This window comes from Mobula hypostoma, chromosome 7, assembly GCF_963921235.1.
Source record: "Mobula hypostoma chromosome 7, sMobHyp1.1, whole genome shotgun sequence".
Taxonomy (NCBI): Eukaryota; Metazoa; Chordata; class Chondrichthyes; order Myliobatiformes; family Myliobatidae; genus Mobula; species Mobula hypostoma.
Genome location: NC_086103.1, coordinates 162,191,046 through 162,204,165, shown reverse-complemented (window position 1 = coordinate 162,204,165; position 13,120 = coordinate 162,191,046). Strand labels below are relative to the sequence as shown.

Here is a 13,120-nt window from a genome sequence, read left to right as displayed (position 1 = left end):
GATTTTTTATGGAAGTAAGTCAAAGTATATATTTGAAACTGGATTATTTGAAATATGTTTTACATTAAGATTATACATAATAGCATGTTTTTAGTTTGAAAATGCATAATTTAATATATAATATTGTAAATATCAAGCCATGTGTTAAGTCTTTACTTATTAATATATTTTGTTAGAAAATTGCATTGCAAGGATAAAAAAATTGCCCAAGCTGTGTAATAATTAATCTTTGCTTCTTTTTCAGGGTCAGTTGCCTCAGGTGCTTGCACGTCTTTTCCCTTTCAAGCGAGGCCTCTGTCATGCATATTGGGCCCCAAATTTCTGGGCTTTGTACAATGTAGTGGATAAAGTACTGTCCGTCATTGGTATGGCCATCAAACATGTATTATGCAGACATTAAAATTGCTAATAATAATGAAAACTAACGTCATATCTTCATGTTAAAAACCATTAATAATCCCACAAACTATATTTCAGATCTTGATTCTTACTGGATTAACATTATATTATTTCAATGGCCTTAATGCCTCGGCTGTAACTGCTCATTAACTTATTTTATTAGATGAAAAACTAATTCTTCTAGTATCTGACAGACATCTTTTGCTACTGCTGCAGCTGTGAAGCTGAAGTTACTGGATCCTGCTCTATTTTCAAAGGCATCAATGACAGGAGGATTAGTCCAGGAGTTCCAGCATGCTGTCCTACCTTCTGTGTCACCATTAGCGACATTGATCTGCACATTGCTCTCGATAATGGTCAGTACCAGCATATGCTCTTTCACAATTCACGCTGTGTGATTCAGTCACTCCTGATAACCTTTGAACTTTTCACTTAGTGGCCACTTTATTAGGGACACCTGTATACCTGCTTGTTAATGCAAATATCTAATTAACCAATTGTGTGGCAGCAAGTCTGCATAAAAGTATGCAGACAACGTCAAGAGGTTCATTTGTTGTTCAGACCAAATGTCAGAATGGGGAAGAAATCTGATCTAAGTGACCTTGACCATGGAATGATTGCTGGGGCCAGACTGGGTGGTTTGAGTATCTCAGAAACTGCTGATCTCCTGGGACTTTCACGCACAACAATCTGTGGAGTTTACAGAGAATGATGCAAAAACAAAAAAACCATCCAGTGAACAGCACTTTTGTGGGCAAAAATGCCTTGTTAATGGGAGAGCTCAGTGGAGAATGGTCAGACTGATTCAAGCTGAGAGGAAGGCAGCAAATCTCAAATAACCACATATTACAACAGTGGTGTGCAGAAGAGCATCTCTGAACGCTCAACACATCAAACCTTGAACTGGGTGGGCTACAGCAGCAGAAGACTATAAACATATGTTCAGTGGCTACTTTAATAGTTTCAGAAAGTACCTGAGAAATTGGCCACCGTGTATATTTTCTTCTTGTTGATGGGAAGCTGGTGGGTTAAGTTTCCTGGGTAACATTGACTTTAAAGAAGGTATGTCTGATGTAGCTGAGAGAAAACATTATCCCTCTTTAGTTTCAGTTACTAATAGCTTGTACCGCTGTATTTTCTGTTTCAAGCCTGCTATTTTCCATCTTTGGCTAAAACCTCGAGGACCCAGAGGATTCCTTCAGTGCCTAATTCTTTGTGCATTGGGCTCATTCATGTTTGGCTGGCATGTACATGAAAAGGCCATTCTCATCGCTATACTGCCTTTGAGGTACCTTGCGTTTCATTGGTTGGAGAATGTTGTTTGAGAGTAATATTTTGTGCAATGTATTACTATTATGACAGACTGGGGTATTGGATGGAGTGATGTAGAGATATTTAAATAGAAGCCACGTGTAGGTCCCCGTCACCGGCAATCCAACCCAAGTAATAGCAATCTGGAATTATTTCCATTTTCATTTATATTTGTTTATAGTTCTTTTTCATGTGCACAATTTGCATGTTACTAACAAGGCTGTCATTTATTTTCTGTCTCTAACTGCTCCTGAACTGAGAAGGCAGGAATGCGATAACCACATTGGTGGGCAGGAGACGTCTATAAGTGAGAGGCTAGTTAAGATCAAGGGATTCCTTTCTCTGAAGGACATTAGTGCACCAAATATATGCACATCTATTAGTTTTAATCTTCAGTTTAGCAATACCAGCTGTTTGTCCCAGGTTTATTTAAGTATTTGAACAGAAAATCTCCAGTTCCCATAATGGGATTCAAGCTCATACCTCTGCATTAATGTTACAGAACTCTGGGTGCAGATCCAGCAACTTGGCCACTCCAGTGCCGTACCTGGTGCTTATGTTTGGCTGTAGTTTCTCACGTTGCCTCATTCTTAAATCAGAATTTAACGTCCACTAGTTTCAATAACTCTGATATCTGCTGATTAGTAGAACTCAGATTTCAATTTAATACTTACCTTTTGGGACATTGGTGCCTAAGTGGCTGATCACTCTTGTACTGAGCTGAAGCCAATGTTCCCTCTAATATTGTTTTTACATCTGTGCAGACCAACCATTGCTCTGAGCAGGAATTTTTTTACATGGCCCAAAAACTGCATGGCATGTTAAATTATTTTTTTTTAATGTGCATTCTATGAATATTAAGAATGAAAACTGACAAATCACATACTTTTGATTTTATTTATAAATTGAACGGTATAATAAAATTCAATACAACAAGGAAAATCTTTCAAGTTTTGTAAGCTTTTTCTCATCTGTTTTTAATACATATCCATTGTTTATCCAGATTAATTTCATTTCCAGATGAAACATAAGTCTTAATCCTTTTTAGATCATCCAAATTTTCCACTTCTAGTCTGTTTCTGGATTTACATTTGACTAAATTCATAAGACTGAATGCAGATTTGCGGTCAGCACTAGAAGCTTGAAATGTTCCAACGTCAACAAGAATCAACAGTTCTTCAAATTCTTTGTTTCTAGGTACAATACATAGTTCAACATATCAGTGCACATCTTAATTTAAATATTGTGTTTATTGTTGCAATTCGTAACAGTGTTGTAACTTGAAACACAGAAGATGTAAATATGTTGAAGCTCAAAAATGTTTCAAAGTAAAGTTATGGTATGTTTGTTATTTAGAAAATGTATGGATTATGTTCATTAAGACATAATTAATTATAGAGTATTTCACAAATATATTAAAAGATTTCAAAATTATATTAACATTTTAAAAAATCACAGCTGCACAGCACAAAGGCTGTGTGCGTGGGAGCGTTTCCGTTTCTGCGCAAGCACACACCCGTACAGTGGCTGAAGCACTAATCTAAAGATGTTCTTTAAAAATTTCCTGGTAGCCCATTAGATCAGCTGGAACTGATTTAACTTATCAATCGCAGCTGGCAGTTATGCAGATACATTTTTAAAAAATAATTGCTCTGAATCTTACACATTTAACAGTAAGTAAAATAGGTGCTGGAAAATATTTAATGTGAGTTTCTTACTCTTCTAGGTAACTCAGAGTAGTGCTGCTACATACTTATTATCAGTTAAAATTTAGCATTTACACAGGATTCTTTTGTCACATACTTCATAAGCCTCATGTTCTTTTTTAACTTTTAAACCCTTAGCTTGCTTGCTGTGGAAAACAGAAAAGATGCAGGAATATATCTTGTCTTAGTAACAACCGGGCATTTTTCCCTCTTCCCACTTCTCTTCACGGGACCAGGTAAGGAAAAGACATTCATTCAAATTTAATAACTATTTAATATGTGCTTGTCCATAAGAAATAAAACAATCTGTTAATTGTTAATTCCTACATTAAAAGTGATGAAGAAATACTCTACGAGTGTTTCAACCGGGTAACTTTGCCTGGTGAGTTACTAAAATGGACAAACTAGATAGTCCTAGTTTAATACTGACCTAGCTGATTTTAAACAGGGTATCAATTGGAGCCTTTGCAAATTCTTTTACAGTTTTCTCCAGCTTCAGTATGTCCTGACCAGACACAAGCACGCGCACTCAATATGTAAAGGTGATCCTGAGCTTCTTGTTGTACACCACTTCAATTCTCAATCCCATTCCTGTTTTGTCCTGTCTTATCTGCAGCGTTCTCCACTATTATGGTGAATTACAGTATTGTGCTAAAATCTTAGGCATATATATTGTGTATAGTTAGGGTGGCTAAGAGTTTTGCACAGTACTGTGGTAATAAGTGTTGCACTGTACTGCTCCAACAAAAAAACAACAAATTTCAAAACGTGTGAGTAATGATATACTGGATTCTGCTAAGGGTCTCTAATGTGGACTGAGAGTGGGAAAGGGGCAGGGAGAGAGGAATCATGGTTGGGAAAAGGGGAAGGGAGAGGGGAGGGAGCAGGAAGCACCACAGCGGCATTCTGCAGTGATCAGTAAGCCAGTTGTTTGGAATCAAATGACCACGCCTGGTGTCTCAGGGCTGGGTGTGTCTGTACCTGTGCCAGCCCCCACCCTTGGCACTCCTTCTCTCCAACCCATCCCACACCCTCACCAGTTCCAACATCCTTTGCCTCTGCCAAATTTGCAAACTCTCCGCTCCACATTGACAAATATATGCAGTAGGGTAACTCTAGACAGTTTCTAGAGTAGGTTACATGGTCGGCACAACATTGTGGGCCGAAGGGCCTGTAATGTGCTGTAGATTTCTATGTACAGTACTGTGCAAAAGTCTTAGTCATAGTCATACTTTATTGATCCCGGGGGAAATTGGTTTTCGTTACAGTTGCACCATAAATAATAAATAGTAATAAAACCATAAGTAGTTAAATAGTAATATGTAAATTATGCCAGGAAATAAGTCCAGGACCAGCCTATTGGCTCAGGGTGTCTGACCCTCCAAGGGAGGAGTTGTAAAGTTTGATGGCCACAGGCAGGAATGACTTCCTATGACGCTCTGTGTTGCAACTCGGTGGAATGAGTCTCTGGCTGAATGTACTCCCGTGCCCACCCAGTACGTTCTGGCATGCAACTTGGACAGCATCCTCTTTTCAGACACCACTGTCGGAGAGTCCAGTTCCATCCCCACAACATCACTGGCTTAGGCACCCTAGTTATATATAGGTTGCTAGGAATTTTGCACAGTACTGTAAAACAGCATCTTATCTTCAATCTAGGCACTTTGCAATCCCCTAGAATGAAATTCCAAGGCGTTTCATACTTGCATACATTAAAAAATAAGAGGGTTCCTGGGAAAGTGTCAGACCACTCAGCTGGAAAGTGGGTAAGACACCAAATGAGCACCACATCAGTATTCAGCAAAGAGAAGGACCTGGAGGATAATAAGATGAGGGTGGGGTATACTACTGAACTGTGCAAAAGTCTTAGGCACCCTAGCTATATATTTGTGTCTAGGACTTTTGTACAAAATATGTTACCAAATACTGCTCTGGGCAGTGCAGACATTGTGGGGCAAAGGGCCTGTTTCTGTGCTATACTTTCCATGTTGTGTGTGAATTAGAGAGGGTGCAGAGGAGTTTCACCAGGATGCTACCCGGATTAGGGATCATGTGTCATGAAGTTAGGTTGAGTGAGCTAGGGGTTTTCTCTTTAGAGTGCAGAGGAGTTTCACCAGGATGCTACCCGGATTAGGGATCATGTGTCATGAAGTTAGGTTGAGTGAGCTAGGGGTTTTCTCTTTAGAGTGAAGGAGGGTGAGAAGTGACTTGATAGAGATGCACAAAATAATAAGAGGCATACATAGAGTGGACAGCCAGGGGGCATAATTTTAAATTGATTGGAGCAATGTATTGGGGGGATGGTATTAGAGGTAAGACTTTTACACGCATGATGGATGCATGGAAGCCACTGCCAGGGGCGGTGATAGAGGCAGATACATTAGGGACATTTAAGAAACTCTTAGATAGGCACACGGATGATAGGAAAATGGAGGGCTATGTAGGAGGAAAGGGTTAGATTAATCTTATGGTAGGTTATAAGGTCGGCACAGTACTGTGGGCCAAATGGCCTGTGCTGTGCCGTAGTGCTGTTATATAATTCTCCAACTTCAGGTAAAACTGTATTCCCATTTTTCCCCATTATTATGTCAATTTCTCATCCTTTTCTATTGAAATGTCTTGTTCGTGGTCAGTATTTGTTCCTCATTATCTGAGCTTTCTTAACCCATCTTCATATAGCCTTTTGTATTACACCTTCAGCCTCCCCCCAGCTCTGTTTTAAACAGTAAAGTCTCCACTCTTCTCCCTCACCCCACAGTTCCAAGGAAGGGTCGCTGGCCCAAAATGTTGACTAATTCTTCTTTCCACAGATCCTGCCAAAACTGGCTGGGTCTTCCAGCATTTCCGTTCTTGTATCTGAATCTTTATACGCAGAGAGGAGAATTAAAACTCTTGAAGAAGGCAGGGTCTCGGTCCAAAATGACAACTGTTTATTCCTCTCCATAGATGGTACCTGACCTGCTGAGGTCCTCCAGCATTTTGTGTGTGTTGCTCGGGATGAAAACTCATTTGGTCTTAACCTTTTTCCATTATTATCCAGTGACTTCCTCTGGCAGTGAATACTCTAAGGTTAGATTGTAGTGCAGCAGTCTATTCACTATATACCCTCGACCATGAAGAAGCTCCCCTTCATCCTGAAGAAGCCTCAGAATATCATTGCCTAGAAGAGGGAAGACAAATGCACAAAAGTAAATACAAATGGTGACTTTAATTAGGTGGTTAACACATTGTTGGGCAACAGATATCTTTTTTTTTACAGTGTAGCTCCCCCTACCTCTGGCTTGCCTTTTTCCAAAGATATCTTATTGTGTATGTGAGGTCATTGGATACTGATCTTGGGAGAAAATGTCACTAATATTGCTTTGCCTGATTCCTACCCCTCTTGAGAATAGCACTTGCCAAAGTCTACCTATTGAACTTGGATTAGCAGTATAATATTTGGCAGTTTTACTTACAAAGTAACTGAACCAGTCTAAATTTCCCAAATACTAAAAGCTTCAGCTACATCAAATATTTGTTATGTGTGTATAACTGCCTCATTGTTGGAGAAACAGCTTTTCAAATTACTTTTCATACTAATGTGAGCATGGTCTTTATGCAAAGCTTTGCAATGCTTCAATTAAAAAGAATCACCATTTGAAGTATATTATGCGTTATTTTTTAGGTACCACCTTTTAGAAAGGGAAGTATTGATTTACAGATTAGCGAGAATGATAAGAATGGTTAATAATTATAATAAAGTATAATAAACATAATGAATAAGAACAGTTGAAAGGATTAACAGGTTGCTTAAACCTGGTATGTCATCTTTGTATTTAGAAAGTTGAGGAAGAGGCCTATTCAAGAACTTTAAAAAGATTGCATGGAATAAAATCACAGAAACTCAAGCCACTGAATGTAGTCACTTAACCTTTTTATTTCTTTCAGAATAAAAACAAGGAAACTACTTCTTTTGGTATTGGAATCCAAAAAAAAATGTGTATAATTTAAAATTAGAGCTAGGAAGTGAAATTGGGATGTACTCAGTACAATTTTGGAAAATTGAAATTGCTGTGGAGTCTAGGATGATTGACAAGCTGGCGACAATAGATTTGTCAGGTCACCCAAGAATAATTTGTTAGTTATGTGGAGCAATCTGTGTACCAAACCTACACTGGCACGTTTTTCAACTCTTTCTCCACTACATTTATGACTGCATCAGTGCCCTTTCCTGCTTCAAATTTCATCTCTTCACCACCTTCTTCCACCCTGCCCTCAAATTTACTCAGTCCATTTCTGACACCTCTCCTCCCTTTTTTGATATTTCTTTCTCCATCTCAGGAGACAGATTATCAACCAACATCTTCTGCAAATGCACTGACTTCCATTGTTAACCATGGCTGTACCTCTTCCCACCCTGTCACTTGCGAAGATACTATTCTCTTCTCTCAGTTCCTGCACCTTTACTGCATCTGTTGTCATGATGAGGCTCTCCATTCCAGGACATATGAGATGTTCACTTTTTTCAGAAAACGGGGCTCCCTCCTCACCACTGCTTTCGATGCCACCCACTATTACATCGCTTCTATCTCCTGCAGGACTACCCTCACCCATCCTCCCCAGAATAACAGGGATAGGGTCCCCCTTATTGTCACTTACTACCCCATGAGCCTCTGCATTTAACAGAAGGTACTGTGCAAAAATCTTATGCACATATATTTAGCTAGGGTGCCCAAGACTTTTACACACTACTGTAGTAATTTTATGTATTGCACAGTACTGCTGCCGCAAAAATAATGTATGTCGTGGCATATGAGGCGATGAGGAGAAATTTAACAGAGATGAGAAATTTTTTTAGCCAGTGGGTCGTGGATTTATGGAATTCGTTGCCACATACAGCTGTGGAGGCCCAATCATTGAGGGTGTTTAAGGAGGAGATTGGTAGGTATCTAATTAGTCAGGGTATCAAGGGATATGGGGAAAAAGCCGGAAATTGGAACTAGATGGGAGAATAATTTAGCTCATGGTGGAGTGACGGAGAGACTCGATGGGCCGAATGGTCTACTTCTGCTCCTTTGTCTTGTGATATGTGAGTGATGGTAAACCTGATTCTGATATGGGTCTCTATTGTCGACTGAGAGTGGAAAGGGGACAAGGAGAGGGGAATCATGGTTGGGAAATGTGGAAGGGAGAGGGGAGGGAGTGGAAAGCACCAGAGAGACATTCTGTAATGATCAATAAACCAATTGTTTGGAATCAAATAATCTTGGCTGGTGTCTCAGGCCTGGGTATGTCTGCGCTCATGTCAACCCACCCTGACACTCCTACTCTGCCTCCTGTCCCACACCCCTCCTCCTGTGCTCGACCCTCATCATTCCCAACATCCTTTGCTCCCACCAGATTTACAAATTGACTCTCCGCTCCACGTTGATGAAGTACAATACTGTGCAAAAGTCTTAGGCACCCTAGCTATATATATGTGTCTTAAGTCTTGCACAGTACGGTATCACCTCTGTAATTTCTGGCTTTTTGAATGGATTCCCACTACTAAGCACATCTACCCCTCCCTACACCTTTACGGTTTCCATGGGGATGCTCTCACTATGACTCACTTGTCTCCTATCGTTCCTCCTGCCGATCCTCCAGCAGGCACTTACCCCTGCAACTATGCTAAGTCCCGGTATAGGAATGTCAACTACCAGAGGGCATAGGTTTAAGGTGAGAAAGGGAACGTTTAAAAGAGATATGCAAGGCAAGTTTTTTTATTAGTTAGAGTGATAAGTGCCTAGAACATGCTGCCAGGAAAATGAAAGAAGCAGATACCAAGGCAAAATTTAGGAGGTACTGTATTTAGATAGACAGATGAACAAACATGAAAAAGAGGATATGTAGATGGACGGGATTAGTTAGATTGGGATCTCGGTTGGCACAGACATGATGGGCCAAATGCCTGTCCGTCTGTTGTTTTCTGTTCTAACCATTCAGTAATAGTACAGCACTGGTGACACACACAACATGCTGCAGGAACTCAGCAGGACTGGAGAAAAAAAGATGAGGACTAGATTTAAAAGGTGGGGAAGAGGGGAGGGAGAAACACGGGATAATAGGTGCTGCCTGGCCTACTGAGTTCCTCCAGCATTTTGTGTGTGTTGGATTTCCAGTATCTGCAGAATTTCTCTTGTTTGTGACAGGTTGGTGAATTACTTATGCATCTCACGTTGAGGTTGATGCTGTGCTTTTGACTTTTGTTTTAATCTTTTGTTTTTCTTTTTAGAGATGCCAATTAAAATCTGCCTCATGCTGCTCTTCACTATATACAGTTTCTCTGCTCTGCGAGCTTTATTCAGGTAAATTGAAACCCCCTCCTTCAGAAACCGTTTTGCTAACCATTTTGCTATGTGAACAATATATTGTATGGTTCTACAACATCATTACCTAAATATTATAGTGTTTAAAAATACATCTCAATGGAGATTTTTTTTGTGTATCTCCTATTCTCTTGGGGGCCCTCAAATTCTAAAATCAATATCTTCTTTTTCTGGTGGTAGTGATGGCCAGTACCAACAAATCGTCATTTATAGAACCTCTTAATGTAGCAAAAGCTTTCTAAAACAATTAACATGAGAGTTTCAAACAAAAAGATTGTTTACAAAACCACTTGAAGATATTAGAACACATGAACTAAAGCTTCTACAGAGATGAACTCCTTGAGCCCTTTTAAGTACCTTTAAATGATATACTAAATAGAAAGATGTCTGGGTGTAAGAGTCGCAACAGTATTGAGTGTTTGTCGAGAATGCAAGGGTGGAGCAAGGCATATTTCCAATAATATTGAGTATTTGTTGAGACTGCGAGTGTGGAGCAAGGCATATACATGTCAGGTACATGCCTCGCCAGCATCTAGGACATCTTCAAAAGGCGATGCCTCAAAAAGTCGGCATCCATCATTAAGGACCTCTATCACCCAGGACATGTCCTCTCCTCATTGCTACCATCAAGGAGGATGTACGGGAGCCTGAAGACACACACTCAACCTGATACGAGTCTCTGTTGTGGACTGAGAATGGGAAAGGGGCAGGGAGAGGGGAATCATGTTTGGAAAAAGAAAAGAGAGAGGGGAGGGAGCAGGAAGTTTCTTCCTCACCGCCATCAGATTTATGAATGGACATAATGGGCATTTTTACTATGTATAAAATGTATTACTACTGCAAAATAACATACAGTATTTCATACTAAACCTGATTCTGATTCTGGGCCGGCAATGATGGCCTCAGCACTGATCTGCAATCTCACTTCATGGACTCTGCCTTTGATATGTATGATTTTTCATGGATTCTATTGTATTTATTTTTTTATTTCCCCATGGATGCCTGCAAGAATATTAATCTCAGGTTGTATATGATATACATACTTCAATAATAAATTTACTTTGAACTTTAAAATTAGATAACCTAAAATTGATGGGGGGGGGAATGAATTTTTGAAAATGTGTAAAATCCTTAAAATCTAATGGAGTGTTTTTTTTTAAACTTATCCAGGAAAGAAGGAACACTTCTAAGCTGGCCTGAATCCATCTACCTCAGTGGTCTTATTCCCCTGCAGTTAATTTGTGAGATCATCTATCCTCTAACACCCTGGCAGCAGAGATTTCCCTTTGTACCACTATTGCTCATCTCTGTGTATTCTTCACTGGGAACTACCTACGCTTGGATTAGGCTGTATATCTCCGTCCTACAGGAGACATTGACTGACAGGAAGATGAAAGCACAGTAGCTTAAGTTGTGTTATTAATTTGGAGTTGTGTATTAATGGAATATGACCAAATCATAGGCAATGGAGTAATTATGGATGTAATACAAGGATCACAAACATGATGTAAGAATTATGAATGCAAAATAAAATGAAAGTACTGTAGCTGTGGTATGTACCATTTTTAACCCTATGGTAGTCTGACTAAAGGGAACAGCATAATTTTTCAAATGATTTTTCTCTGTTCTTTTATAACAGCACCTGATACTATGCCTGTGTAGTTTCAGATAAATTTCACTGGATGCAGTGTGCTTTGAAATGCAAAAGTTTGTGCATTGTGGACAGCCATATATTTTAACAGTAAATTCTGAAACATTTGCATCATTTTGTAATATCTGCATTCACTTTTTTATTTAAAGAAAGTAGGAGTCTTTTATACATCTCTGTTCTTGTACATTTTTAAAAACAAATATATTAAAGTAATAATGATAAATTTAAGAACCAAAAATATTTCTGTCATATTAGTTGATGTACATTAATGTGGAAAATGTGTTTTATAAATGTAAAATCCTTTGGTATATTTAAACATAATCAGGTTGGAGAAATTACTTACCGAAAAATAATGTTGAGTGCAAGATCAATTTATTTCTTTGTTTGTATAAAAGTGGAAACATTTAATGACTTTGGGATCAATATAGGTAAATTCATGAAATTCATTCATACAATAATAAAGGAAATGGTTTGCAGTATTTTTACTTTTGCCTCCTTTTGTCTTAAACAACACTAAATGATCCTGAGCACCAAGGCAAATGTAACATTCCCCAATAAGCCAGGAAAACAAAAATGGGATGAATAATAGCAGCTGCTCTGAATTAAAGCCATGGCAACAATGGACTTGGGCTGTTGTTTTTATCATCTTAACCTGTTAACAGCCAGCGCCTCTTCCCCAGGGCACCACTGCTCAGTACAAGAGGACATGGCTTTTAGGTAAGGGGTGGGAAGTTCAAGGGGGATATTAGAGGAAGGGTTTTTACTCAGAGAGTGGTTGGTGCGTGGAATGCACTGCCTGAGTCAGTGGTGGAGGCAGATAAACTACTGAAATTTAAGAGACTACTAGACAGGTATATGGAGGAATTTAAGGTGGGGGGTTATATGGGAGGCAGGGTTTAAGGGTCGGCATGACATTGTGGGCCAAAGGGCCTGTACTGTGCTGTACTATTCTATGTTCTATGTTTATCACGGAGTTCAAATATTGTAAACTATTATCTCTTCATACTATATCAAAAACATTTTAAAAAGACTAGCAATTAAATATCGCCTTCTCCAACTCAGAACCACTGAAACAGTTTGCATTCAATTAAGTGATACTCAAACTGTTGTCTTTATCTTGAGCATTCCCTCAGAGTCAAGGGTCACTTGCACCCTCTCCAATTTTGTGAGTTCCAGGGTGGCCAAAGAGGCTACTGTAGAAACGGAAGACTCTTCCACAGCTGATACAGACAGAAATCAAGCTGTCTGCAGTTGCTAAGGAAAGTGAGGAATGGAGAACATGACCAATTCAATCTGCTGGGCCTATTTTCCTGCTCTATGTTTTACAACTCCTGCATTCTTTTATATATGTTCCCAGTCTCTATTTTCTCCCATTCACTCATTGATCAATTAACCTTGTATATAGCTCATCTCCCTGGTTTTACCCCATCAGAGACATCACCCTCTCTACAACCTAACAAGTTTATCTCCTCCCCAGCTCTGGTAAAGGTCTCAACCTGCTATGTTATCTGTTTCTTTTTCCCACCGATGGATCTTGATCTGAAGAATATTCCTAGCGTTTTCTGTTTTTATTTCACTTTTGCAACATATGCAATTTTTAAAATCCGTCAACTTGACTACCTATCCTGGCAAGCTCCACCTGAGGGAGAAATGAAACAGAATATCGAAGATGCACGGGCCAAGCAGCATTTGTGGAGAGAGAAATA

At 39.3% G+C, this 13,120-nt stretch overlaps 1 protein-coding gene across 5 annotated transcripts in view; it reads left to right on the top strand.

Moving 5' to 3' along the window:
• Positions 1-11,885, top strand: part of alg8 (ALG8 alpha-1,3-glucosyltransferase) — a 31,050-nt gene extending 19,165 nt beyond the window's left edge. For all 5 annotated transcript variants that reach the window (XM_063054456.1, XM_063054455.1, XM_063054457.1 and 2 more), the window contains 6 exons: positions 245-365; positions 616-755; positions 1,548-1,687; positions 3,555-3,652; positions 9,670-9,742; positions 10,934-11,885. In XM_063054456.1, coding sequence (XP_062910526.1) covers positions 245-365; positions 616-755; positions 1,548-1,687; positions 3,555-3,652; positions 9,670-9,742; positions 10,934-11,168 — 807 coding nt within the window. In that variant the 3' untranslated portion in view covers positions 11,169-11,885. The remainder of the gene's footprint in view (positions 1-244; positions 366-615; positions 756-1,547; positions 1,688-3,554; positions 3,653-9,669; positions 9,743-10,933) is intronic.
• The last annotated feature ends 1,235 nt before the right edge of the window (positions 11,886-13,120 follow it).